This window comes from Mustelus asterias, chromosome 10, assembly GCF_964213995.1.
Source record: "Mustelus asterias chromosome 10, sMusAst1.hap1.1, whole genome shotgun sequence".
Classification (NCBI taxonomy): domain Eukaryota; kingdom Metazoa; phylum Chordata; class Chondrichthyes; order Carcharhiniformes; family Triakidae; genus Mustelus; species Mustelus asterias.
This window is the reverse complement of record NC_135810.1, coordinates 122,410,144-122,435,885: the sequence shown is the minus strand read 5'-3', so window position 1 is coordinate 122,435,885 and position 25,742 is coordinate 122,410,144. Positions and strand designations below refer to the sequence as shown.

The 25,742-nt window shown below is 45.6% G+C and overlaps 1 protein-coding gene across 1 annotated transcript; it reads left to right on the top strand.

Moving 5' to 3' along the window:
* Positions 1 to 3,929: 3,929 nt before the first annotated feature.
* LOC144500109 (olfactory receptor 52E2-like) lies at positions 3,930 to 4,874 on the top strand. Its single transcript, XM_078222885.1, has one exon. It carries the CDS (start codon positions 3,930 to 3,932, stop codon positions 4,872 to 4,874), a length of 945 nt encoding a protein of 314 aa, XP_078079011.1.
* Positions 4,875 to 25,742: the final 20,868 nt, after the last annotated feature.

Here is a 25,742-nt window from a genome sequence, read left to right as displayed (position 1 = left end):
ATTAAGGATCTTATTGTGAAGGACCCTCTTGGGTCTAGTGACCACAATATGGTCGAATTTCTGATTCAAATGGAAGAGGAGAAAGTTTGGTCTCAAACCAGTGTCCTCTGTTTGAACAGAGGGAAATATGATAGGATGAGGGATGAATTGGCGAAGGTAGACTGGGAGAGCAGGCTGGCAGGTAGGATAGCTGAGGAACAGTGGAGGATTTTTAAGGAGATCCTTTTCAGTTCTCAGCAAAAATATATTCCCGCAAAAAACAAGGATTGTAAGAAAAGGGAGAACCAGCCGTGGATAACGAAGGAAATAAAGGAGAGTATTAAAATAAAAACAGCTGCGTACAGAGTGGCCAAAAATAGTGGAGAAACAAGTGATTGGGAAAAATTTAAGAAACAACAAAGAGAGACTAAGAAAGCGATAAAGAAAGGAAGGATAGACTATGAAGCTAGGCTAGCAATTAATATAAAAAATGATAGTAAAAGTTTTTATAAATATATAAAAAGGAATAGAGTGGCTAGAGTGAATGTTGGACCCTTGGAGGACGAGAGGGGGGAGTTAATAGTGGGAAATGAGGATATGGCTGAGTCTTTAAATAAGTTTTTTGTGTCAGTCTTCACGGTGGAGGACACAAATAGTTTGCCAAATATTAACGATAGAGGGTTGGCAGCAGGAGAAATACTTAATACGATTAATGTTACCAGAGAGGCAGTGCTGGGTAGACTAATGGGACTGAAGGTGGACAAGTCCCCGGGTCCGGATGGAATGCATCCTAGGGTATTGAAAGAAATGTCAGAGGTAATAGTGGATGCGTTAGTGATTATTTATCAAAACTCGTTGCATTCTGGGGTAGTGCCGGTTGATTGGAAAACGGCTAATGTTACGCCGCTGTTTAAAAAAGGAAGGAGACAAAAGGCGGGTAACTATAGGCCGGTCAGCTTAACGTCTGTAGTAGGGAAAATTCTGGAATCCATTACTAAAGAAGAGATAGCAGGGCATCTGGATAGAAATGGTTCGATCAATCAGACGCAGCATGGATTCATGAGGGGAAAGTCATGCTTGACGAACATGTTGGATTTTTATGAAGATGTGACGAGGGCGGTTGATGGAGGAGAACCGGTGGATGCGGTGTTTTTGGATTTCCAAAAGGCGTTTGATAAGGTGCCCCATAAAAGGCTGCTGAAGAAGATTAGGGCACACGGAGTTGGGGGTAGTGTGTTAAAGTGGATTGGGGACTGGCTATCCGACAGGAAACAAAGAGTCGGAATAAATGGGTGTTTTACCGGTTGGAGGAAGGTAACTAGTGGCGTGCCGCAGGGATCGGTACTCGGGCCGCAACTGTTTACCATTTATATAGATGATCTGGAGGAGGGGACGGAGTGTAGGGTAACGAAGTTTGCAGACGACACAAAGATAAGTGGAAAAGTGAATCGTGTGGAGGACGGAGAAGATCTGCAGAGAGATTTGGACAGGCTGAGTGAGTGGGCGAGGATATGGCAAATGGAGTATAACGTTGATAAATGCGAGGTTATACACTTTGGAGGAAATAATAACAAATGGGATTACTATCTCAATGGAAACAAATTAAAACATGCTACCGTGCAAAGGGACCTGGGGGTCCTTGTGCATGAGACGCAAAAGCCCAGTCTGCAGGTACAACAGGTGATCAAGAAGGCAAATGGGATGTTGGCCTATATTGCGAGGGGGATAGAATATAAAAGCAGGGATGTCTTGATGCACCTGTACAGGGCATTGGTGAGGCCGCAGCTGGAATACTGTGTGCAGTATTGGTCCCCTTATATGAGGAAGGATATATTGGCATTGGAGGGAGTGCAGAGAAGGTTCACCAGGTTGATACCGGAGATGAGGGGTTTGGATTATGAGGAGAGGCTGAGGAGATTGGGTTTGTACTCGTTGGAGTTTAGAAGGATGAGGGGGGATCTTATGGAGACTTATAAGATAATGCGGGGGCTGGATAGGGTGGAGGCGGAGAGATTCTTTCCACTTAGTAAGGAAGTTAAAACTAGAGGACACAGCCTCAAAATAAAGGGGGGTGGGTTTAAGACAGAGTTGAGGAGGAACTTCTTCTCCCAGAGGGTGGTGAATCTCTGGAATTCTCTGCCCACTGAGGTGGTGGAGGCTACCTCGCTGAATATGTTTAAAGCGCGGATGGATGGATTCCTGAGCGGTAAGGGAATTAAGGGTTATGGGGATCAGGCGGGTAAGTGGTACTGATCCACGTCAGATCAGCCATGATCTTATTGAATGGCGGGGCAGGCTCGAGGGGCTAGATGGCCTACTCCTGCTCCTATTTCTTATGTTCTTATGTTCTTATGACTGAAACACTACATTCTGCACTCTCTCGTTTCCTTCTCTACGAACGGTATGTTTTGTCTGTATAGCACGCAAGAAACAACACTTTTCACCATATGTTAATACACATGACAATAATAAATCAAATCAAAATCAAATCAGCTCCAGGGACCAGGGTTCAATTCCGACCTCGGTTGAATGTCTGTGTGGAGTCTGCACGTTCTTCTCGTGTCTGCGTGGGTTTCCTCCAGGTGCTCTGGTTTCCTCCCACAGTCCAAAGACGTTTTGGGTTAGGTTAGTTGGCCATGCTAAATTGACCCTAGTGTCTGGGGGATTATCAGGGTAAATAAGTGGGGTTATGGGAATAGGGCCTGGGTGGGATTGTGGTCAGTGTAGACTTGATGGGCCGAATGGTCTCCTTTTGCACTGAAGGGATTCTATGACGAGGGGATTTTCACAGTAACTTCATTGCAGTGTTAATGTAAGCCTACTTGTGACCCTAATAAATAAACTTTAAAACAAAATAAATGGTATGTGAAAATAGCGAAGACTGAAGCAAGAATTGGTGGATTGATTTGAGAATTGAGAGCAAATCATATAAAGTTTGTTTATTAGTCACAAGTAGGCTTACATTAACACTGCAATGAAGTTACTGTGAAAATCCCCTCATCGCCACTGTACTGAGTACAGTTCTGGTCACCCCATTATAGAAAGGATATTATTAAACTAGAAAGAGTGCAGAGGAGATTTATTAGGATGCTACCGGGACTTGATGGATTGAGTTATAAGGAGGGGCTGGATAGACTGGGACTTTTTTCTCTGGAGCGTAGAAGGCTGAGGGGTGATCTTATAGAGGCCTATGAAATAATGAGGGATACAGATCAGCTAGATAGTCAATATCTTTTCCCAAAGGTAGGAGAGTCTAAAACTAGAGGGCATAGGTTTAAGGTGAGAGGGGAAAGATACAAAAGTGTCCAGAGGAGCAATATTTTCACACAGAGGGTGGTGAGTGTCTGGAACAAGCTGCCAGAGGTAGTAGTAGAGGCGGGTACAATTTTGTCTTTTAAAAAGCATTTAGATAGTTACATGGGTACGATGGGTATAGAGGGATATGGACCAAATGCGGGCAATTGGGATTAGCTTAGGGCTTTAAAAAAAAAGGGCGGCATGGACAAGTTGAGCCGAAGGGCCTGTTTCCATGCTGTAAACCTCTATGACTCTATGACACCACACTCCAGCATCTGTTCAGGTGCTCTGAGGGAGAATTTAGCACGGCCAATGCACTTAACCAGCACGTATTTCAGACAGTGGGAGGAAACCGGAGCACCCGCAGGAAACCCACGCAGACACGGGGAGAATGTGTAAAATCCACACACACAGTGGCCCAAGCCGGGAATCGAACCCTCTGGGTCCCTGGCACTGTGAGGCAGCAATGCTAACCACTGTGTCACCATACCGCCCTGGGAGGACATTGGGAAGTATTGGCTACGTTCATGTAAATTCATGCGCAAACCTTCTCTCCATTGGATGCAGCACAGTGGGTCACTGAAATGCAATCGTATTAATGCACCAACCTCTTCTTCACCCCCATTATCAGGTCTCCCTGGAGCAAGGCGAAAATGAATGGCAGCACTCAGAGCCACACTGAGTTCCTCCTGCAAGGTGTCCCCAATGGAGACGGCCACGATCTGCTGATACTCATCTCCTTTCTGCTGGTGTACGTGGTCATCATTGCAGCCAACCTCACCATTATGTTCCTGGTTAAGACCGAGACCAATCTACACGGTCCCATGTATTATCTCCTCTGCCTCCTTGCTGGCATCGACATCATCCTCAGCAATGTGACCATCCCCAAGATTTTAGCCATGTATGCATTGCAATCCAAGGTCATTTCCTTGGAGGCGTGCGTCACCCAGATGTTTTTTGTCTATTGCACGGCATTGAGTGAATCAACGCTTCTGGTAGCTATGGCCTACGATCGTTACGTGGCCATCTGCCAGCCCTTTAATTACCATAAACTCAAACTGCATTACGTTCTCCTGGTCGTGGCCGTGATTATTTTCCTCCGGGCCATGTGCTTCGTTGCCGTAGCGACGTTACTGACCCAAGCCACTTACTGCGGCTCCAACTTCATCCAGAATTGTTATTGCAATTATGGCTCCCTGTCCAAGCTGGCTTGTGACGGCGTGACTGCGAGTGACGCCATCACCTATCCCCTGTCCTTCCTCATCACCTTGCCAGACAGTTCCCTCATTATCATCTCCTACTTCAAGATTTTCAAGGTGGCCTTCCACACTGGCCAAGGGGAGGCCCGAAGCAAAGCCCTCAACACCTGCACCAGCCACTGCTGCGTCCTGATCTTGTTCTACACCAGCGCACTCTTTGAGTTCACCATGTACCTGGTCCCCAGCATCTTCTCCTCCGAGCTCCACTTTGTGGTAGCTGTCACTTTCGCTATTTTTCAACCCATCTTCAATCCCATCATTTATGGCGTGAGGACCAAGGAAATCAGGAATAGCTTCCTCAAACGGCTGGGCAGGGGGAGAGTCGCAGATAGATCATGAATCAATTCAACTGCTGCCCAAATTGCCTCAAAAGCGATCTGCCTGCAGTGACCTTACGCACCGGCCAGCTCTGGTCTTCACATTAAGCAGAGTCAGACTCTGCAAATGATGCCCACATCATAGGGCTTGGGTGGGATTGTTGTCAGCACAGGCTCGATGAGCCGAATGGCCTCTTTCTGCACTGTAGGGATTCTATGATTCCATGGTCCCATGAAAGAATTATGAGAATTGGCCTGGTTCCAAATGGACAAAACCTATAGGGTGATTCGCACACTATCACGGTACTCTACTGCCAGTGCTGAGGGCAACGGGCATGACAGCTAATTTGGGCAGTGGAATTTTACTGGCACATTGGAGGGGCAGAAGGGTTCTCTGATGTTGGCCATCCCCCAGATGGGTTTCCTGGGGGCAGGATGCCACGGGAATCCACAACCTGCTTGTGGGGATGAGTAGCATACCATGGCCATTTTGGCCCCACCGAGACCATTTTACCACCAGGATGGAACTTCCCCAGAGGCGCATGGGTTCCCCACTGAACCGGGAATCCAGCAACTGGAGGCAGCGTCCTGGTGGGAGGTCAGAGGGTCATTGAAGTCTGCTGACTGGGCCCCAGAGAGCAAACCAAACAGGCAGCATGGTGACACAGTGGTTAGCACTGCTGCATCACAGGGCCAGGGACCCGAGTTCAACTCCCGGCTTGGGTGACTGTGTGGAGTTTGCACATTCTCCCCGTGTCTGCGTGGGTTTCCTCTGGGTGCTCTGGTTTCCTCCCACTGTCCAAAGCTGTGCGGGTTAGGTTGATTGGCCGTGCTAAATTGATGCTTAGTGTCAGGGTAAATATGTGGGGTTACGGGATAGGGCCTGGATGGGATTGTGGTTGGTGCAGACTCAATGGGCCGAATGGCCTCCTTCTGCACTGTCGGGATTCTATGATCCTATGAAAGAGAAAATAGCAGACTTTACTTATGCATCCATTTATACATCCCACAAGAATTTTCCTTGGATTTCACCAAGATCCCTCCAGTATATTACTTTGCTCGCTACACATTACATCCATGGAAAGATTCAGGAAAATAGTTCCAGGAATGAGGAACTTCAGCTACGTAGATAGAATGGAAGAGATGGGACTTTGAGGAAATGATGGAGATTTCATCATAAGAACATAAGAACATAAGAAATAGGAGCAGGAGTAGGCCATCTAGCCCCTCGAGCCTGCCCCGCCATTCAATAAGATCATGGCTGATCTGACGTGGATCAGTACCACTTACCCGCCTGATCCCCATAACCCTTAATTCCCTTACCGCTCAGGAATCCATCCATCCGCGCTTTAAACATATTCAGCGAGGTAGCCTCCACCACCTCAGTGGGCAGAGAATTCCAGAGATTCACCACCCTCTGGGAGAAGAAGTTCCTCCTCAACTCTGTCTTAAACCCACCCCCCTTTATTTTGAGGCTGTGTCCTCTAGTTTTAACTTCCTTACTAAGTGGAAAGAATCTCTCCGCCTCCACCCTATCCAGCCCCCGCATTATCTTATAAGTCTCCATAAGATCCCCCCTCATCCTTCTAAACTCCAACGAGTACAAACCCAATCTCCTCAGCCTCTCCTCATAATCCAAACCCCTCATCTCCGGTATCAACCTGGTGAACCTTCTCTGCACTCCCTCCAATGCCAATATATCCTTCCTCATATAAGGGGACCAATACTGCACACAGTATTCCAGCTGCAGCCTCACCAATGCCCTGTACAGGTGCATCAAGACATCCCTGCTTTTATATTCTATCCCCCTCGCAATATAGGCCAACATCCCATTTGCCTTCTTGATCACCTGTTGTACCTGCAGACTGGGCTTTTGCGTCTCATGCACAAGGACCCCCAGGTCCCTTTGCACGGTAGCATGTTTTAATTTGTTTCCATTGAGATAGTAATCCCATTTGTTATTATTTCCTCCAAAGTGTATAACCTCGCATTTATCAACGTTATACTCCATTTGCCATATCCTCGCCCACTCACTCAGCCTGTCCAAATCTCTCTGCAGATCTTCTCCGTCCTCCACACGATTCACTTTTCCACTTATCTTTGTGTCGTCTGCAAACTTCGTTACCCTACACTCCGTCCCCTCCTCCAGATCATCTATATAAATGGTAAACAGTTGCGGCCCGAGTACCGATCCCTGCGGCACGCCACTAGTTACCTTCCTCCAACCAGAAAAACACCCATTTATTCCGACTCTTTGCTTCCTGTCGGATAGCCAGTCCCCAATCCACTTTAACACACTACCCCCAACTCCGTGTGCCCTAATCTTCTTCAGCAGCCTTTTATGGGGCACCTTATCAAACGCCTTTTGGAAATCCAAAAACACCGCATCCACCGGTTCTCCTCCATCAACCGCCCTCGTCACATCTTCATAAAAATCCAACATGTTCGTCAAGCACGACTTTCCCCTCATGAATCCATGCTGCGTCTGATTGATCGAACCATTTCTATCCAGATGCCCTGCTATCTCCTCTTTAATAATGGATTCCAGCATTTTCCCTACTACAGACGTTAAGCTGACCGGCCTATAGTTACCCGCCTTTTGTCTCCTTCCTTTTTTAAACAGCGGCGTAACATTAGCCGTTTTCCAATCAACCGGCACTACCCCAGAATGCAACGAGTTTTGATAAATAATCACTAACGCATCCACTATTACCTCTGACATTTCTTTCAATACCCTGGGATGCATTCCATCCGGACCCGGGGACTTGTCCACCTTCAGTCCCATTAGTCTACCCAGCACTGCCTCTCTGGTAACATTAATTGTATTAAGTATTTCTCCTGCTGCCAACCCTCTATCGTTAATATTTGGCAAACTATTTGTGTCCTCCACCGTGAAGACTGACACAAAAAACTTATTTAAAGACTCAGCCATATCCTCATTTCCCACTATTATCTCCCCCCTCTCGTCCTCCAAGGGTCCAACATTCACTCTAGCCACTCTATTCCTTTTTATATATTTATAAAAACTTTTACTATCATTTTTTATATTAATTGCTAGCCTAGCTTCATAGTCTATCCTTCCTTTCTTTATCGCTTTCTTAGTCTCTCTTTGTTGTTTCTTAAATTTTTCCCAATCTCTTGTTTCTCCACTATTTTTGGCCACTCTGTACGCAGCTGTTTTTATTTTAATACTCTCCTTTATTTCCTTCGTTATCCACGGCTGGTTCTCCCTTTTCTTACAATCCTTGTTTTTTGCTGGAATATATTTTTGCTGAGAACTGAAAAGGATCTCCTTAAAAATCCTCCACTGTTCCTCAGCTATCCTACCTGCCAGCCTGCTCTCCCAGTCTACCTTAGCCAATTCATCCCTCATCCTATCATATTTCCCTCTGTTCAAACAGAGGACACTGGTTTCAGACCAAACTTTCTCCTCTTCCATCTGAATCAGAAATTCGACCATATTGTGGTCACTAGACCCAAGAGGGTCCTTCACAATAAGATCCTTAATTCTACCTACCTCGTTACACAATACCAGATCCAAAATAGCTCGTTCCCTCGTCAGTTCCGTAACATGCTGTTCAAGGAAACTATCCCAACAGCATTCGAAGAACTCTTCCTCCATTCCACCCTTACCGACTTGAGTCTGCCAGTCAATGTGCATGTTGAAGTCCCCCATGATTATTGCCGTTCCATTTTTACACGCATCCCTTATCTGCTTGTTTATAGCCCTCCCTACCTCAACATTATTATTTGGGGGCCTATATACCACACCTACTAGTGTCTTTCTCCCTCTACTATTCCTCATCTCTACCCATAATGATTCCACGTTTTGTTCCTCAGAGCCTATGTCATCCCTCAGTACTACCCTGATATTATCTCTTATTAATAGCGCAACCCCACCACCTTTTCCTTCCTGTCTATTCTTCCTAAACGCCTGATACCCCTGGATATTCATCTCCCAGTCCTGGTCACCTTTCAGCCACGTTTCTGTAATGGCCACTAGATCGTACCCACTTGTGCTGATTTGCACCATCAACTCATTCACCTTGTTCCGAATGCTTCGTGCATTCAGGCAAAGTGTCCTTATTCCAGCTTTTATCTGAACCCGCTTTGATGAGTCGCGAACACCCTCTCCCTCTACTCCCTTATCTAAATTACCGCCTTCATTCACTTGCACCCTCTCCTCTACCATTAATTTTGTAATTCCCCTTACCCCTGCATCCTCCCCCCCATCAATTAGTTCCTTGATCCTAGTCAACTCTTCTAGCTCCCCTCCCCCCAACCTATCTAGTTTAAATTCTCCCCAGTAGCCTTAGCCAACCTACCGGCCAGGATATTGGTCCCCGTGTGATTCAAGTTCCACCCGTTTTTTGTATACAGATCACCCCTGCCCCTAAAGAGTCCCAATGGTCCAGGAACCTGAATCCCTGCCCCCTGCACCAGTCCCTCAGCCACACATTCATCCTCCACCTCACTCCATTCCTGCCCTCACCTTCCCGTGGCACAGGCAGTAATCCTGAGATTACTACCTTTGCTTTCCTCTTTCTCAGCTGTCTCCCTAATTCCCTGTACTCCCTTTTCATGACCCCTTCTCCCTTCCTACCCACATCAGCGGTACCAATATGTACCGCTACCTCAGGCTCCTCTCCCTCCCACCTCAGGATTTCCGGGACGCGACTAGCGACATCCTGGATCCCGGCCCCAGGGAGGCAGACCACCATGCGAGAATCCCGCCTACCTCCGCAGAAACGCCTGTCTGTCCCCTTCACCATCGAGTCCCCGATTAATACCGCCTTCCTCCTCTTTTCCTTAGCCCTCTGAGTTACAGGGCTGGACTCCACTGCGGAGACACGGCCACTGCTGCTTCCCCCAGGCGGGCTGTCCCCCCCAGCAGTACTCAAGCAGGAGTACTTGTTGTGCAGGGGCAAATCCACCGGGGTGCTCTCAACCACCCTAGCCTTACCCTTCCTGGCCGTCACCCACTTGGCCTCTTCCCGTGGCCCTGGTGTGACCACCTGATGATAGCTCTTGTCTATCACCTCCTCATTCTCCCTCATCAGCCTAAGATCCTCGAGCTGTAGTTCCAGCTCCCTAACACGGTCTCTCAGGAACCGCAGCTCGACACACCCCTCACAGATGTGGATGTCCGGGAGGCCAGATGCCTCCAGGACCTCCCACATCCTACACTGGGAACAACACATTGGTTTCACACTCATACTGGACACTTTATGTCAAGTAAGACAGTGAAAAGTTAATAAGAGTGTAAGGAAACAAAAACTCACCCCTGCTCGTCCAAGCCCTGTGAGCCAAAGCCCTGACAGCTCACTCAACTTCCCACTCACTCTGCTGCCCGCTACGATGCTGCCCGCTGTATACTTTGGTGCACTTTTAAACCCTCCAAAAACTTGCCCAGGCCACTCCTGGCCTGACTTCCGGTTTTGAAAAAAACCTCCGATTTTAAACCCAAAATTAACTGAAAAAATAAATAATGAATTACAGTCAGAAGACCCACTCTCTTACCCTCAGCCTGCTCCTGGGAACAATGAAGCTGAACCTCCAAGGTAAGCCCTTTTTAAACAAGGTGTTCAAAATCATGAAGGGTGCAGACAGAGCAGATAGAGATATGTTCCCATTGGTGGAAGGATCGAGAATGAGGGTTCACAGATTTAAGGTCATGTAAGAAGCAATGGTGACAAGAGGAAAAACATTTTCACACAGCGAGTGGTTAGGATCTGGAATGCACTGTCTGAGAGTGTGGTGGAGACAGATTCACACAGCGAGTGGTTAGGATCTGGAATGCACTGTCTGAGAGTGTGGTGGAGACAGATTCACACAGTGAGTGGTTAGGATCTGGAATGTACTGTCTGAGAGTGTGGTGGAGACAGATTCACACAGTGAGTGGTTAGGATCTGGAATGTACTGTCTGAGAGTGTGGTGGAGACAGATTCACACAGCGAGTGGTTAGGATCTGGAATGCACTGTCTGAGAGTGTGGTGGAGACAGATTCACACAGCGAGTGGTTAGGATCTGGAATGTACTGTCTGAGAGTGTGGTGGAGACAGATTCACACAGTGAGTGGTTAGGATCTGGAATGTACTGTCTGAGAGTGTGGTGGAGACAGATTCACACAGTGAGTGGTTAGGATCTGGAATGTACTGTCTGAGAGTGTGGTGGAGACAGATTCACACAGCGAGTGGTTAGGATCTGGAATGCACTGTCTGAGAGTGTGGTGGAGACAGATTCACACAGCGAGTGGTTAGGATCTGGAATGTACTGTCTGAGAGTGTGGTGGAGACAGGTTCACACAGCGAGTGGTTAGGATCTGGAATGTACTGTCTGAGAGTGTGGTGGGACAGATTCACACAGTGAGTGGTTAGGATCTGGAATGTACTGTCTGAGAGTGTGGTGGGACAGATTCACACAGTGAGTGGTTAGGATCTGGAATGCACTGTCTGAGAGTGTGGTGGAGACAGATTCACACAGCGAGTGGTTAGGATCTGGAATGTACTGTCTGAGAGTGTGGTGGAGACAGATTAACACAGTGAGTGGGTAGGATCTGGAATGTACTGTCTGAGAGTGGTGGTGGAGACAGATTCACACAGCGAATCATTAGGATCTGGAATGTACTGTCTGAGAGTGGTGGAGACAGATTCACACAGCGAGTGGTTAGGATCTGGAATGTACTGTCTGAGAGTGTGGTGGGGACAGATTCACATAGCGAGTGGTTAGGATCTGGAATGTACTGTCTGAGAGTGTGGTGGAGACAGATTCACACAGCGAGTGGTTGGGGTCTGGAATGTACTGTCTGAGAGTGTGGTGGAGACAGGTTCAATCGAGGCATTCAGAAGAGAATTGGACTGTTATTTGAAAAGAAAGTGTGTGCAGGGTTACGAGGAGAAGGTGGGGAAGCGGCATTCAGTGAATTGTTCATTCAGAGAGAGTGTGGACACAAAGGGTTGAATGGCCTCTGTCCGTGCTGTAACAGCTGTGTGATTTTGCTATTTTTCAGTCAAGCACGCCACCTGTATGCAAACGTTTAGTGTAAATATATTAAAGATACTGTGCAGAAACGTGTGTTGGGACAGCGATGTGACAGAACCCTCACCTTACCTCTCAGTGGCACCCACATAGGAGTCTCGCATCCTCCGTTTGAGAACAAAAGGCAGCAGCAGAGCCTGGCAGCAGTGAACTGAACATACTGCCATCGGTGAAAGAAAATCCAGTACTAGTGGTACATGTGAAGGATTGTTCGTGAGTTCATCCCTGTAAAGGTCTTCGCAAATTATTTGTAAGCATGTATGAAATATTTGCCACAAGCGGAAAGTGTTAGAGAATTGAAGCAGCAGCACTGCTTGTGAAATATGAAAAGTGCAAATAAAGTGATTGCTCAGTGTGAAAGAATATTAAATCCATTTGTTTCTGAGGCCGATGCGTTTGCAATGGAACCGTTCAACACACACGTGAAGGGGCATTGACATTTTAATGCACCTCTCAAACACAGAACCAGGAATGAATTAAAACTGGATTAAATTTCCACATCTGACATCTCAGATTGACTCAATGAAAGATTTATTAATACGCACCAACCCATTAAAATGTATTTTAGATCTTATTTTGATAGCTTATCAATTAAAAGGTTTATTACTGTAAATTGTGGCAAATGAGTCAACCCAACATATAGGTCGACCCATTTATCCAGCACCAGAAAATCATATTTTGTCATATCGGGGGCAAGTCAATGCCCCCTTTGCAGCTACAACATGCTGTACTCATAGTAGTGGTCAGTCTCAATTTCTCTTCCCGCAACTGCATGTTTTACTGACTAGTACCTCTTATAACTGGGCACAAGGGATCCAGTAGGAGATAATGGCGGTCCAGCAAACATACGTGGGAGTTTAAACATATGCTCACTCTTTATATTCGATGCTGATGGCCTTTCAAAATGCTAATGAGCCACACCAAACCGGAGGTCCAATTTCATGTGGACCCCCAATTAGGGCGGCACGGTGGCACGGTGGTTAGCACTGCTGCCTCACAGCGCCAGGGGACCGGGTTCGATCCCCGGCTCGGGTCACTGTCTGTGCGGAGTCTGCACGTTCTCCCCGTGTCTGCGTGGGTTTCCTCCGGGTGCTCCGGTTTCCACTCACCGTCTGAAAGACGTGCTGGTTAGGGTGCATTGGCCATGCTAAATTCTCCCTCAGTGTACCCGAACAGATGCCAGAGTGTGGCGGGTAGAGGATTTTCACAGTAACTTCATTGCAGTGTTAATGTAAGCCTATTTGTGGCATTAATAAATAAATAAACTAAATAATTAATGGTTGACGTGTATACCAACATCTACAGTATTTCTGGAGGATTTAAGTCATTAAACTTTGAAATCACGTCACATTCTGAAACTTTGGTCTACAGTCTGGTTATCCCTGGTTCTTTTTAAGTCTGTTTGAAATAAAGCAGTGGAAGAAATTCTATACGTGATGCTTTCAATGCAATTTGAAGGCAAAATGAAATAATTGCCCTAGAAGTTACATTGCATCTCTTATGTTGCTTGTTCACTGTTTTGTAATGAATTTCTTGCAAGTACATGTTGACACCCAAGCCAGAAACTCCAAGGTGTTTTGTGAAATTAGCCTAGACTCTAAGTTCTACATTTGATTCTGGCATTGGTAAGCATAAGGTGTTTCACTGGGAAGTATTTAAAAACGCGGTTAGAATATATCAAAAAGAATTAACATAACTCTTACCAGTTACAAGACTTAAACATGACAGTATAATTCTTAACAGCTAGCTATCTCTGTTGTTCCAATTTAAAAGCAATACCCCATAGACATACACCCTCCTTCAGAATTATTTAGCATTACAATAAGTACGCTCATGTGATACTAGATTTCCAGTTTTTAACACCTATAGACAGAAATCCAAACAGCAGTTTTCAGAGAAGGATATATCCTCAAGGCAGTCAAACAGAGAAGTAAATCTAATCTCTAGCATCTTCCAGTCTTTAAACTTCAGAGACAGGAAAAGATACTTCTCTCTCTCTCTGTCTCACTACAGCAGCTGAAAAGCTAAGCTGGAATTCTCTGTGAAAACGTAGCTGTCCCCAGTCATATGACCCGACCGGTCAATTATCCAAATCAAGCTCTACTCTGCCATCCCAGGGGAACACTAAAACAACAGAACACTGCATTAGTTCAGATTAAAACAAACATGATGTCAATTATACTGCTTCAATAAGAGTAGAGGATACCGGATGCAGACAACATGGCTCCAACAAAATGCTAGGGACGGCTAGAAACATCCCACAGAGAAACATGATGAAAATGCATTTTTTAAATGCACAGTTTCATCACATACATGACTGAACTAACATTAACAGCGAACGCTTGAAGTACTTTGCCCTGAGGTTGTGGTAATGTCAGCCACATGGCCAAGTTGCCAGCTCTCACACCTCTGAATCAAAAGATTGTGCATTCTACGGTCCACTATAGAGACACGAGCAGAAACATGTCAGCTGGCACTCTGAGGGAGTGCGGACCTGTCAGAGATGCCATTTTTCAGATGTGATGTTAAGCTGAGGCCCTGACTACCATCTCGTGTGGACGTTCAAGATCCCATGGCCAGTACTTTGAGCAGCAGAATCCTCCCCTCTTGTGCTGGCCAATATTTATCCCTCAACCAAACATCACTAAAACAGGTTATCTGGACATTGTGGGATTGTTGTTTGTGAGAATGTGCTGTATGCAAATTACTCCTCCGCTTCCTGCATTACAGCAGTGGCTACACATCGTAAAGTAATTCACAGGCTGTAAAACACTTTGAGGCATCCTAAGGTTGCAAAGTACAAGTCTACCTTTCTTTCTATTTATTGTCCATCTTCAGTTGCCCCAAAGAGGAGGTGAGGGGATTTTTTTCTTGAACCATTGCAGCCTACTGTATTGGGCAGTGTTCCACGATGGTGTTAAGTGCAGAATTCTAGGATATTCTCCTAGCCACAGTTAAGAAACCAGCAATACATATCGCATCACACAAACTAGTACATCACGCAAACCAGCCTCCCATCCATTGACACTGTCTACACTACCATGGTGGGATTTGAAACCATGCCCTAAGATCGCTAGCCTGGGTCTCTGGATGACTAATATGCCACCATCTCCCCACAATGAGAGAAATTAAATTGAGTAAATAGCACCAGGGGAAAATCAATGGAAGTATTGGGTTACCATAACAACAGCAACATGTGCATCAATGTCCTTTATGGGAAAACATCCAGCTGCCCTGAAATGGTCCGGTGCGCAAGTGAATACAGCCCGAACATTATCAGATCACAGAATCACCACATTTTTACAGCTCAGAAGGAGGCCATTCAACCATTTTGTCTGCACCGGCTCCCCAAATGAGCAACTTACTTGCTGCCATTCTCCAGCGTTCTCCCCGTAGCCCTGCACATTCATCCTTTTCAGATAACAATCTAACAACGTTTGGAGTGTTTCAATTGAACCTGCCTCCACCACTCTCAGACAGTGCATTCCAGATCCTAACCACTCGCTGTGTGAATCTGTCTCCACCACACTCTCAGACAGTACATTCCAGATCCTAACCACTCGCTGTGTAAATCTGTCTCCACCACACTCTCAGACAGTACATTCCAGATCCTAACCACCCACTGTGTGAATCTGTCTCCACCACACTCTCAGACAGTACATTCCAAATCTAAACCACTCGCTATGTGAATCTGTCTCCAACACATTCTCAGACAGTACATTCCAGATCCTAACCACTCGCTGTGTGAATCTGTCTCCACCACACTCTCAGACAGTATATTCCAGACCCTAACCACTCGCTGTGTGAATCTGTCTCCACCACACTCTCAGACAGTACATTCCAGATCCTAACCACTCACTGTGTGAATCTGTCTCCACCACACTCTCAGACAGTACATTCCAGATCCTAACCACTCGCTGGGTGAATCTATCTCCATCACACTCTCAGACAGTACATTCCAGATCCTAACCACTCATTGTGTAAATGTGAGGTAATGCATTTTGGAAGGTCTAATACAGATCGGAAATATACAGTAAATGGCAGAACCCTTAAGAGTATTGATAGGCAGAGGTATCTGGGTGTACAGGTACACAGGTCACTGAAAATGGCAGCGTAGGTGGAGAAGGTAGTCAAGAAGGCATACGGCATGCTTGCCCTCATCGGCCGGGGCATTGAGTTTAAAAATTGGCAAGTCATGTTGCAACTTTATAGAACCTTTGTTGGGCTGCACTTGGAATATAGTGTTCAATTCTGGTCGCCACACTACCAGAAAGATGTGGAGGCATTAGCGAGGGTACAGAAAAGATTTATCAGGATGTTGCCTGGTATGAAGGGCATTAGCTATGAGGAGAGGTTGGAGAAACTTGGTTTGTTCTCACTGGAACGACAGAGGTTGAGGGGCGATCTGATAGAAGTCTGCAAGATTATGAGGTGTATGGACAGAGTGGATAGTCAGAAGCTTTTTCCCAGGATGGAAAAGTCAATTTCTAAGGGGCATAGATTTGAGGTGCGAGGGACAAGGTTTAAAGGAGATGTACGAGGCAGGTTTTTTTACACAGAGGGTGGTGGGTGCTGGGAATCCACGGGTGGGGGAGGCAGTGGAAGCAGATATGATAGTGAGTTTTAAGGGGCGTCTGGACAAATACATGAATAGGATGGGAATAGAGGGATATGGTCCCCGGAAGGGTAGGGGGTTTTAATTCAGTCGGGCAGCATGGTTGGTGCAGGCATGGAGGGCCAAAGGGCCTGTTCCTGTGCTGTAATTTTCTTTGTTCATTGTTCTTGGTCTCCACCACACTCTCAGACAGTACATTCCAGATCCTAACCACTTACTGTGTGGATCTGTCTCCACCACACTCTCAGACAGTACATTCCAGATCCTAACCACTCACTGTGTGAATCTGTCTCCACCACACTCTCAGACAGTACATTCCAGATCCTAACCACTTACTGTGTGGATCTGTCTCCACCACACTCTCAGACAGTACATTCCAGATCCTAACCACTCACTGTGTGAATCTGTCTCCACCACACTCTCAGACAGTGCATTCCAGATCCTAACCACTCGCTGTGTGAATCTGTCTCCACCACACTCTCAGACAGTACATTCCAGACCCTAACCACTCGCTGTGTGAATCTGTCTCCACCACACTCTCTGACAGTGCATTCCAGATCCTAACCACTCACTGTGTGAATCTGTCTCCACCACACTCTCAGACAGTACATTCCAGATCCTAACCACTCGCTGTGTGAATCTGTCTCCACCACACTCTCAGACAGTACATTCCAGACCCTAACCACTCGCTGTGTGAAAATGTTTCACCTCATGTCACTTCTTATATTGCAAATTACCCTGAATCTGCGCCCTCTCATTCTCGACCCTTCCACCATTGGGAACAATGTCTCCCTATCTACTGTGTCCAAAGCCCTCATGATTTTGAAAATTACATCCGGCATGTTTGTAAGTAACCCCTGGCCAGAGGCCAATGTTTCTCAAGGAAAATGGTATCAATGTTAGCGAGGTGAATCGAGCGAGCTATTAACATTGCTTTCAGGGGAGATACCAGAGGTCTCTAAATACTCACCGTGATTGTCGACCTCCTGCTGCACGGTAGCACAGTGGTAGCACTGCAGCCTCACAGCACCAGCGACACGGGTTTGATTCCCAGCTTGGGTCACAGTCTGTTTGGAGTTTGCACATTCTCCCCGTGTCTGCCTGGGTTTCCTCTGGGTGCTCCAGATTCCTCCCACACTCCAAAGATGTGCGGGTTAAGTTGATTGGCCATGCTAAATTGCTCTAGTGTCAAGGGGATTAGCAGGGTAAATATGTGGGGTGACAGGGATAGCGCCTGGGTGGGATTGTGGTCGGTGCAGAGTCGATGGGTCAAATGGCCTCCTTCTGCACTGTAGGGATTCTATGAATACCATTAAGTGCTGACAGCGGCTGCCATTGGTTTGCTAACTAAAGAACGACCACCATGCCTTTCCCAACTCACTTGTGGGTCGCTGCCTTCCAAAACTGATCTCAAATAGCACCCTACCCCTGCCACAGATTCTCAGCACTAACCCCATTAAGCAGTATGACCATCACAGGTTCTCAACATTCCACCATTGCTAGCCATGTCTTCAGATACCTTAATCCGCACTTACCATCCTGTCATTTATTGCTCATCCCTAATTGCCCTTGAGAAGGTGGTGGTGAACCGCTGCAGTCCGTGTGGTGTAGGTACACTCACAGCGCTGTTATGGAGGGAGTTCCAGGATTTTTGACCCAATAACAGCGAAGGAACAGCGATATATTTCCAAGTCAGGATGGTGAGTGGCTTGGAGGGAAACCTCCAGGTGGTGGTGTTCCCAGGTATCTGCTGCTTTTGTCCTTCTAGATGGTAGCGGTCGTGGGTTTGGAAGGTGCTGCCAAAGGAACCTTGGTGAGTTCCTGCAGTGCATCTTGTAGATAGTGCACATGGCTGCCACTGTTTGTCAGTGGTGGATGGAGTGAATGTTTGTGGAAAGGGTGCCAATGAGGCTGGCTGCTTGTCCTGGATGGTGTCGAGCTTCTTGAGTGTTGTTGGAGCTGCACCCATCCAGGCAAGTGGAGAGAATTGCATAAAAATGTCACACCTGAACCAGTTTCCAGTCCGTGGATGTCACAATCTCTTTAAAACTCTAGCATGCTGGAGATTTGCAACTTTTAGTTTTTGCATTATATTTCATTTTACTAACACTCATTTCATTTAATTGCTCATTCTCACTAGACTTGGTTTCCCGCTGGTTCTGGAAATTTTAAGTATCTTCCATCTCAGAGATAGATTTAACATGTCATTTCCTTTTACTCATTACAATTTATTCTGTCTCTACCTGGAAGCAGCATACATTTAGAGTAGAATAGAATAGAATCCCTACAGTACAGATGAAGGCCATTCGACCCATCGGGTCTGTACCAACCACAATCCCACCCAGGCCCTATTCCCGTAACCCCCCATATTTACCCTGCTAATCCCCCTGACACTAGGGTTAATTTAGCATAGCCAAACAACCTAACCCGCACGTCTTTGGAGTGTGGGAGGAAACCGGAGCAGCCGAAGGAAACCCACGCAGACACAGGGATAATGTGCAAACTCCACACAGACAATGACCCCAAGGCCAGAAGGATGTTAGCTCTGCAAATCCTGATGAGGAATAAGTTTGGATGGAGCTAAGAAAGAGAAAAGGGCAGAAGCGGCTGGTGGGAGTGCTTTATAGCTCCCCAAACAACAGTTGCAATGTTGGGTGAGTATAAATCAGGAAAATAGAGGTGCATGTAACACAATAATTATGTGGGACCTTAATCTTCACTAGACTGGAAGAACCCAATTTGCAGTGATTTGCATGAGAGCTCTATGGGAAGCATTCAAATAATTTTTTAGATCAGTATGTTAAAGAACTAACTAGGGAAAATATTTTTTTGATGTAGTGTTCCACAATGAGACAGGGTTAATTAATAATCTTGTAGCAAAGGAGCCTCTGGGGAAGTGTGATCATAACAGGGTGGATTTTTTTTATTCCTTTGGGACATGGGCGTCGTTGGCTGGCCAGCATTTATTGCCCATCCCCAGTTGCTCTTGATCAGAGGGCAATTGAGAGTCAACCACATTGCTGTGGCTCTGGAGTCACACCTAGACCAGACTAGGTAAGGATGGCCGATTTCCTTCCCTAAAGGACATTAGTGAACCAGATGGGTTTTTCTGACAAATGACAATGGTTTCATGGTCATCAGTAGATTCTTAATTCCAGATATTTTATATTGAATTCAAATTCCACCATCTGCCGTGGCGGGATTCGAACTCCGGTCCCCAGAATATTAGTTGAGTTTCTGGATTAATAGTCCAGCGATAATACCACTAAGCCATCACCTTCCCATTTTGTTGAGAAATTGTTCCCGAAATAGCTTTAGCTTTAACTTTATTCTATTTATTTACCCAGATGTCTACCAGGTCTGTAACGTCCAGTTACCTGTGTTCCGATTGCTGGACATTCCTTCCCCACTCTTGTCTATTTTTAACCCAAGTCACTGCTCCTGTCTAAAACCCTGATGTTTCTTTTGCAGCTTTGGAATTAGTTTAAAGCTCTGTTTACTGCCCTGGGTATTCCATTTGCCAAGGCGCTGAGGCCAGCCCAATTTAAGTGCAATCAGCCCCAACGGAGAAGTCCTTTTCACCTGCACCGAAGCCTGTGTACCATGTACGGTTAACCCCTGCCTCCCACACCACTTTTTCAACCGCACATTTAAGCTTCTAATCTGTTTGGTCCCGTGCCAATTCATTGCTTTCAGCAGAAACATTTGACAAAGAGTTCCATAATTGGATTCAAGTTGTATTGTTTCTTGCTATTGAAAAATCTCCCATGACATTTAGCTGTTTCCAATGCAGAAAGATAATAAAGCTACCATTAACATATTTACCCTTGGATATTAAACTATTTGGCTCACTCAATAATGAAAGGTAACCATGGAATAGTAAGTTTTTAAATTGATAAAAGGATAGAGACTATTTATGTCTGAGTGACAGTGATGTTAACTGGTGATTAGAGGAAATAATCTATAATCTGATATTCTGTGACTAAATTGCTAATGGCAATTGAGTAAAGTTTATATTTGTTATGAATGAACCATTAAAATAATGGGTGGCACGGTGGCACAGCAGTTGGCACTGCGGCCTCCGGTTTCCTCCCACACTCCAAAGATGCAGTAAGTAGTCTCACAACACCAGGTTAAAGTCGGTTTTCACAGTGGAGGACTCCTTCACAGTGGAGGACACTAGTACCATTCCTAAAGGAACGGGCAAGTCAGAGGTAATAGAAAGGATAGAACTTAGAACACTCAACGTCAATAGGGAAAAGGTACTCAGCAAACTATTGGGATTGAGGGCAGACAAGTCCCCTGGGCCTGATGGCTGACATCCTAGGATATTAAAGGAAATGGCGGCGACGATAGTGGATCCATTGGTTATAATATTCCAAAATTCCCTGGACACAAGAAAGGTTCCAATGGATTGGAAAAATGCTAATGTAACAAACGCCCTTATTCAAAAAGGGAGGGAGGCAAAATGTGGGAAATTACAGACCAGTTAGTTCAACATCTGTTATTGGGAAAGTGTTAGAATCAATTATCAAGGAAGAAATATCAAGACATTTGGAAAGTTAAAACACTATCCATCAGAGTCAGCATGGTTTTATGAAAGACAAATCATGTTTGACTCATTTGCTAGAGTTCTTTGAGGATATAACAAGAAAAGTGGAGAATGGGGATCCTGTAGATGTAGTATATCTGGACTTCCGGAAAGCATTTGATAAAGTGCCACAAAAAAGATTAATTCAAAAGGTGAGATCACATGGGTTTTGGGGTAATTTATTAGCTTGGATAGGTGACTGGCTGATGGACAGAAGGCAGAGAGTTGGGATAAATGTTTTTTTTCTGGATGGCAAGAAGTACCTAGTGGGGGTGCCACAGGGTTCGGTTCTTGGGCCCCAGCTATTTACAATCTATATTAATGACTTGGATACAGGGATAGAAGGCTCTATAGCCAAATTTGCAGATGACACAAAAATAGGCAGGACAGTAAGTTATCTTGAAATAAGAACCTTACAAATGGATATAGATAGGTAGGAGAGTGGGCCAAAATGTGGCAGATGGAGTTTAACGTGGATAAGTGTGAGGTCATGCATTTTGGTCGCAAAAATGGGAAGGCAACTTATTATCTAAATGGGGAGAGACTTCGAGGTGCTCCAGTGCAGAGGGATCTGGGTGTCCTTGTTCATGAGTCACAGAAAATTAGCATGCAGGTACAGCAGATAATAAAGAAAACAAATGGAATGATGGCATTTGTAGCTAAAGGAATAGAATATAAAGGTAAGGAAGTATTGCTGCAACTATACAAGGCATTGGTGAGGCTACACCTGGAGTATTGTGGACAGTTTTGGTCCCCGTATTTGAGGAAAGATGTAGTGGGATTGGAGGCAGTTCAGAGGAGGTTCACTAGATTGATTCCAGAGATGAGGGGTTTGTCGTATGAAGAGAGATTGAACAGCTTAGGCCGATACTCTCTGGAATTTAGAAGAATGAGGGGAGATCAAATTAAGGTATACAATTTGATAAAAGGTATGGATAAAGTAGACGTGGAGCAGATGCTTCCTCTTGTGGGGCATTCTAAGATGAGAGGTCAGAGTCTTAGGATAAGGGGTAGCAAATTTAAAACAGAGTTGAGGAGAAACTACTTCTCCCAAAGGGTTGTGAATCTGTGGAATTCGCTACCCCAAAGTGCGGTGGATGCTGGGACAGTGAGTAAATTTAAGGAGGAGTTAGACAGATTTTTAATTGGGAATGGGTTGAAGGGTTACAGGGAGAAGGCAGGAAAATGGGGATGAGGAGCATATCAGCCATGATCGAATGGCGGAGTGGACTCAATGGGCCGAATGGTCTAATCCTGCGCCCATGTCTTATGAACTCTTATGAACTTATATCTCTTTCTTTTTTTATCAATTAGTGTCATAAGTAGGCTTACGGTAACATCAAAATGAAGTTACTGTGAAAGTCCCCCAGTCGCCAAACTCTGGCGCCTGTTCGGGTACACTGAGGGAGAATTTAGCACGGCCAATGCACCTTTCCAGCACATCTTTCAGATTGTGGGAGGAAACCAGAGCACCCGGAGGAAACCCATGCAGATACGGAGAGAACGTGCAAACTCCGCACAGACAGTGACTCAAGTCGGGAATCAAACCCGGATCCCTGACACTGTGAGGCAGCAGTGCTAACCACTGTGCCACCATGCCCGCCCTATCTGTGTACAAACCTATCCTGCAGGACAGGGAGATGGTGTCACGGCCAGAGGTAAATTAGTCCCTACGCTCCCTATATGTAACCACGTAACTGCTATTGTTCCCATCCACACTACATGATTATAGGGACTTAACTGAAGAGTCTTATGAAGAGACATCACCCCATTTTAGAGATTACAAAGGGAAATAGCTTTGAAACATTTAGCCCATTTCTCCCAGCAGTCAGAGAGGGTGCAAAAGTCCCTGTGCCCTTTCCACTCCTGGAACTGGGTGTCAGTTTAGCTCAGTTGGATGGATAGCTGATTTGTGATGCAGAGTGATGCCAACAGCGTGGGTTCAATACCTAAGGTTATTCATGAAGGCCCAACCTTGCCCCTTGTCTGAGGTGTGGGAATCCTCAGGTTAAAATCACCACCAATCACCTCTTCCCCTCAAAGGGGAGAGCAACCTATGGTCATCTGGGATTATAAAGAACAGTATGGCACCTTTGCCTTACTTTTGGAACAAAAGATCATTAAAAATATGACTTAAACTTCAAAAAGAACTATGTACCATCAAATGCAAGATCACAAGCAATAGGTGCAAGAGTAGGCCATATGGCCCATCGAGCTTTCTCCATCACTCTGTATAAGGGGAGGTGATGGCCTAGTGGTATTATCTCTAGACTGTTAATCCAGAAACTCAGCTAATGTTCTGGAGACCTGGGTTCGAATCCCGCCACGGCAGATGGTGGAATTCGAATCCAATAAAGAAAATCTGGAATTAAGAATCTACTGATGACCATGAAACCATTGTCGATTGTCGGAAAACCCATCTGGTTCACTAATGTCCTTTAGGGAAGGAAATCTGCCGTCCTTACCCGGTCTGGCCTACATGTGACTCCAGAACCACAGCAATGTGGTTGGCTCTCAACTGCCCTCAGGCAGTTGGGCAATAATTGCTGGCCAGCCAGCGACACCCATGTCCCACGAATGAATCAAAAAAAAAGATCCATGGTCTGAAAATATAAGCTGATTGAATAGGATAACACGCCTGATATGCTTCTCTGTTATCACTTGAAATGTGAAGAATATTATTCTAGATCAATGTATTCTCCTGATTGTATTCAAATTTACTGTTGACCCAACTCGCATTGACACTTAATAACATGGACATAGGTGCTTAGCCAATAGCCCCACCTGCTGTTTGGTGCCCTGCACTGCTGTGTCACTGTGACATCCAATAGCCTGTTGGCAAAGCTCCTTCTTTATCACTTTTGCTGAGCACTGCGAAAAATTGCTTTGAAAGTCCTCCACTGTTCCTCAGTCCCACCATAAAGTTTTTTCTTCCAGTCTACCTTGGCCAACTCCTCCCTCATCCCTTTGTAGTCTCCTTTGTTTAAGCACAAGACACTGGTATTGGATTTTACCTTCTCACGCTCCATCTGTACTTTAAATTCAACCATACTGTGATCGCTTCTTCCAAGAGGATCCCTAACTGTGAGGTCATTAATTATTCCTGTCTCATTACACAGGACCAGATCTAGGATAGCTTGCTTCCTTGTAGGTTCCATTCCATACTTCATCAGAGCTGACTAACAAAGGGTCTAGCTCTGATGAAAGGTGATCCAGAAACATTGTCTCTATTCTCTCTCCACAGATGCTGTCAGACCTGCTGAGATTTTCCAGCATTTTCTGTTTTTGTTTCAGATTCCAGCATCCACAGTATTGTGCACTTATTTTATAGAAAATAACAATGGAGTGCATAATGAGACAAAGCGGTGAATACATGTGTTGGATCCATTCAAAGTAAAGTAAGGTTTATTTATTAGTCACAAGTAGGCTTACATTAACACTGCAATGAAGTTACTGTGAAAATCCCCTAGTCGCCACGCTCCGGCACCTGTTCAGGTACACCGAGGGAGAATTTAGCAGGGCCAATGCATCTAACCAGCACGTCTTTCAGACTGTGGGAGGAAACCAGAGCACCCGGAGGAAACCCACGCAGACATGGGGAGAACGTGCAGACTCCTCACAGACAATGACCCAAGCTAGGAATCAAATCCAGGTCCCTGGCGCTGTGGGGCAGCAGTCCTAACCAATATGCCACCGGGCTGCCCCACCGGCCCCGTGCAATTCATTCATTTGAACAGACGAGGGGACAGCACTTGGATAGGGGTTTTAAAAATGAATTTCTTTTATTGAACAGAATCAAATCCTGACAGAAGTGAAAAGAAAAAGCAAAGCGAACTTGGAGAGATTGGCTTTTACTGCCAGCCTCTGTACTGAAATTTCAACAGGATCGTGAAAACAAACTGCACAAACACACACTAAAATCCAAACTATATTTCAACCCTTATCTCGTCATTGGAAATGCCCTTCACATGCTGTCTCCGTTTAGAAAAACAAGTTTTGCAGCTGCAGGACTTGTTTTGCCTGCTGTGTGCCCTTCAGGAATGAAGTCAATTGTTAGCATGCCTTCTGAGTTTTAAAATATAGTCAAGTCAGCAGTTGATCTTTTAAGTCGATCAGAGCAGCTGTCTGGAGTTACGGGGAGAAGGCAGGAGAATGGGGATGAGAATCATAGCAGAGTTAGTTACATAAGCAAAAATATCTTAAAATGAAGCCTTTGCATAGACTGAAGAAAACAGGGCCAAGCATACATAGGATCCCGCACTGTCAATTTTATGGAAAACATAAATACCAGCTCACCACCTGAAGTGTTTGCCAAGATTTGAATTATCTGTCCTAAGAAAGGTGGTAACTATTCATTTCTGGTCAAGATTGACACAGGAGCAAGTGTGAGCAAGCTACCCTTGTGAATTCTAAACTATCCTTGGAAGGCCATGGTGGAATCTACTAGAACATAGAATATAGAACATTACAGCGCAGTACAGGCCCTTCGGCCCTCGATGTTGCGCCGACCAGTGAAACCAATCTAAAGCCCCTCTAATCTACACTATTCCAATATCATCCATATGTTTATCCAATAACCATACTATGCAACTCTCAGAATACCACAGTTCATGAATTCCACATGCAGGATTCATAGTCTTAGAGTG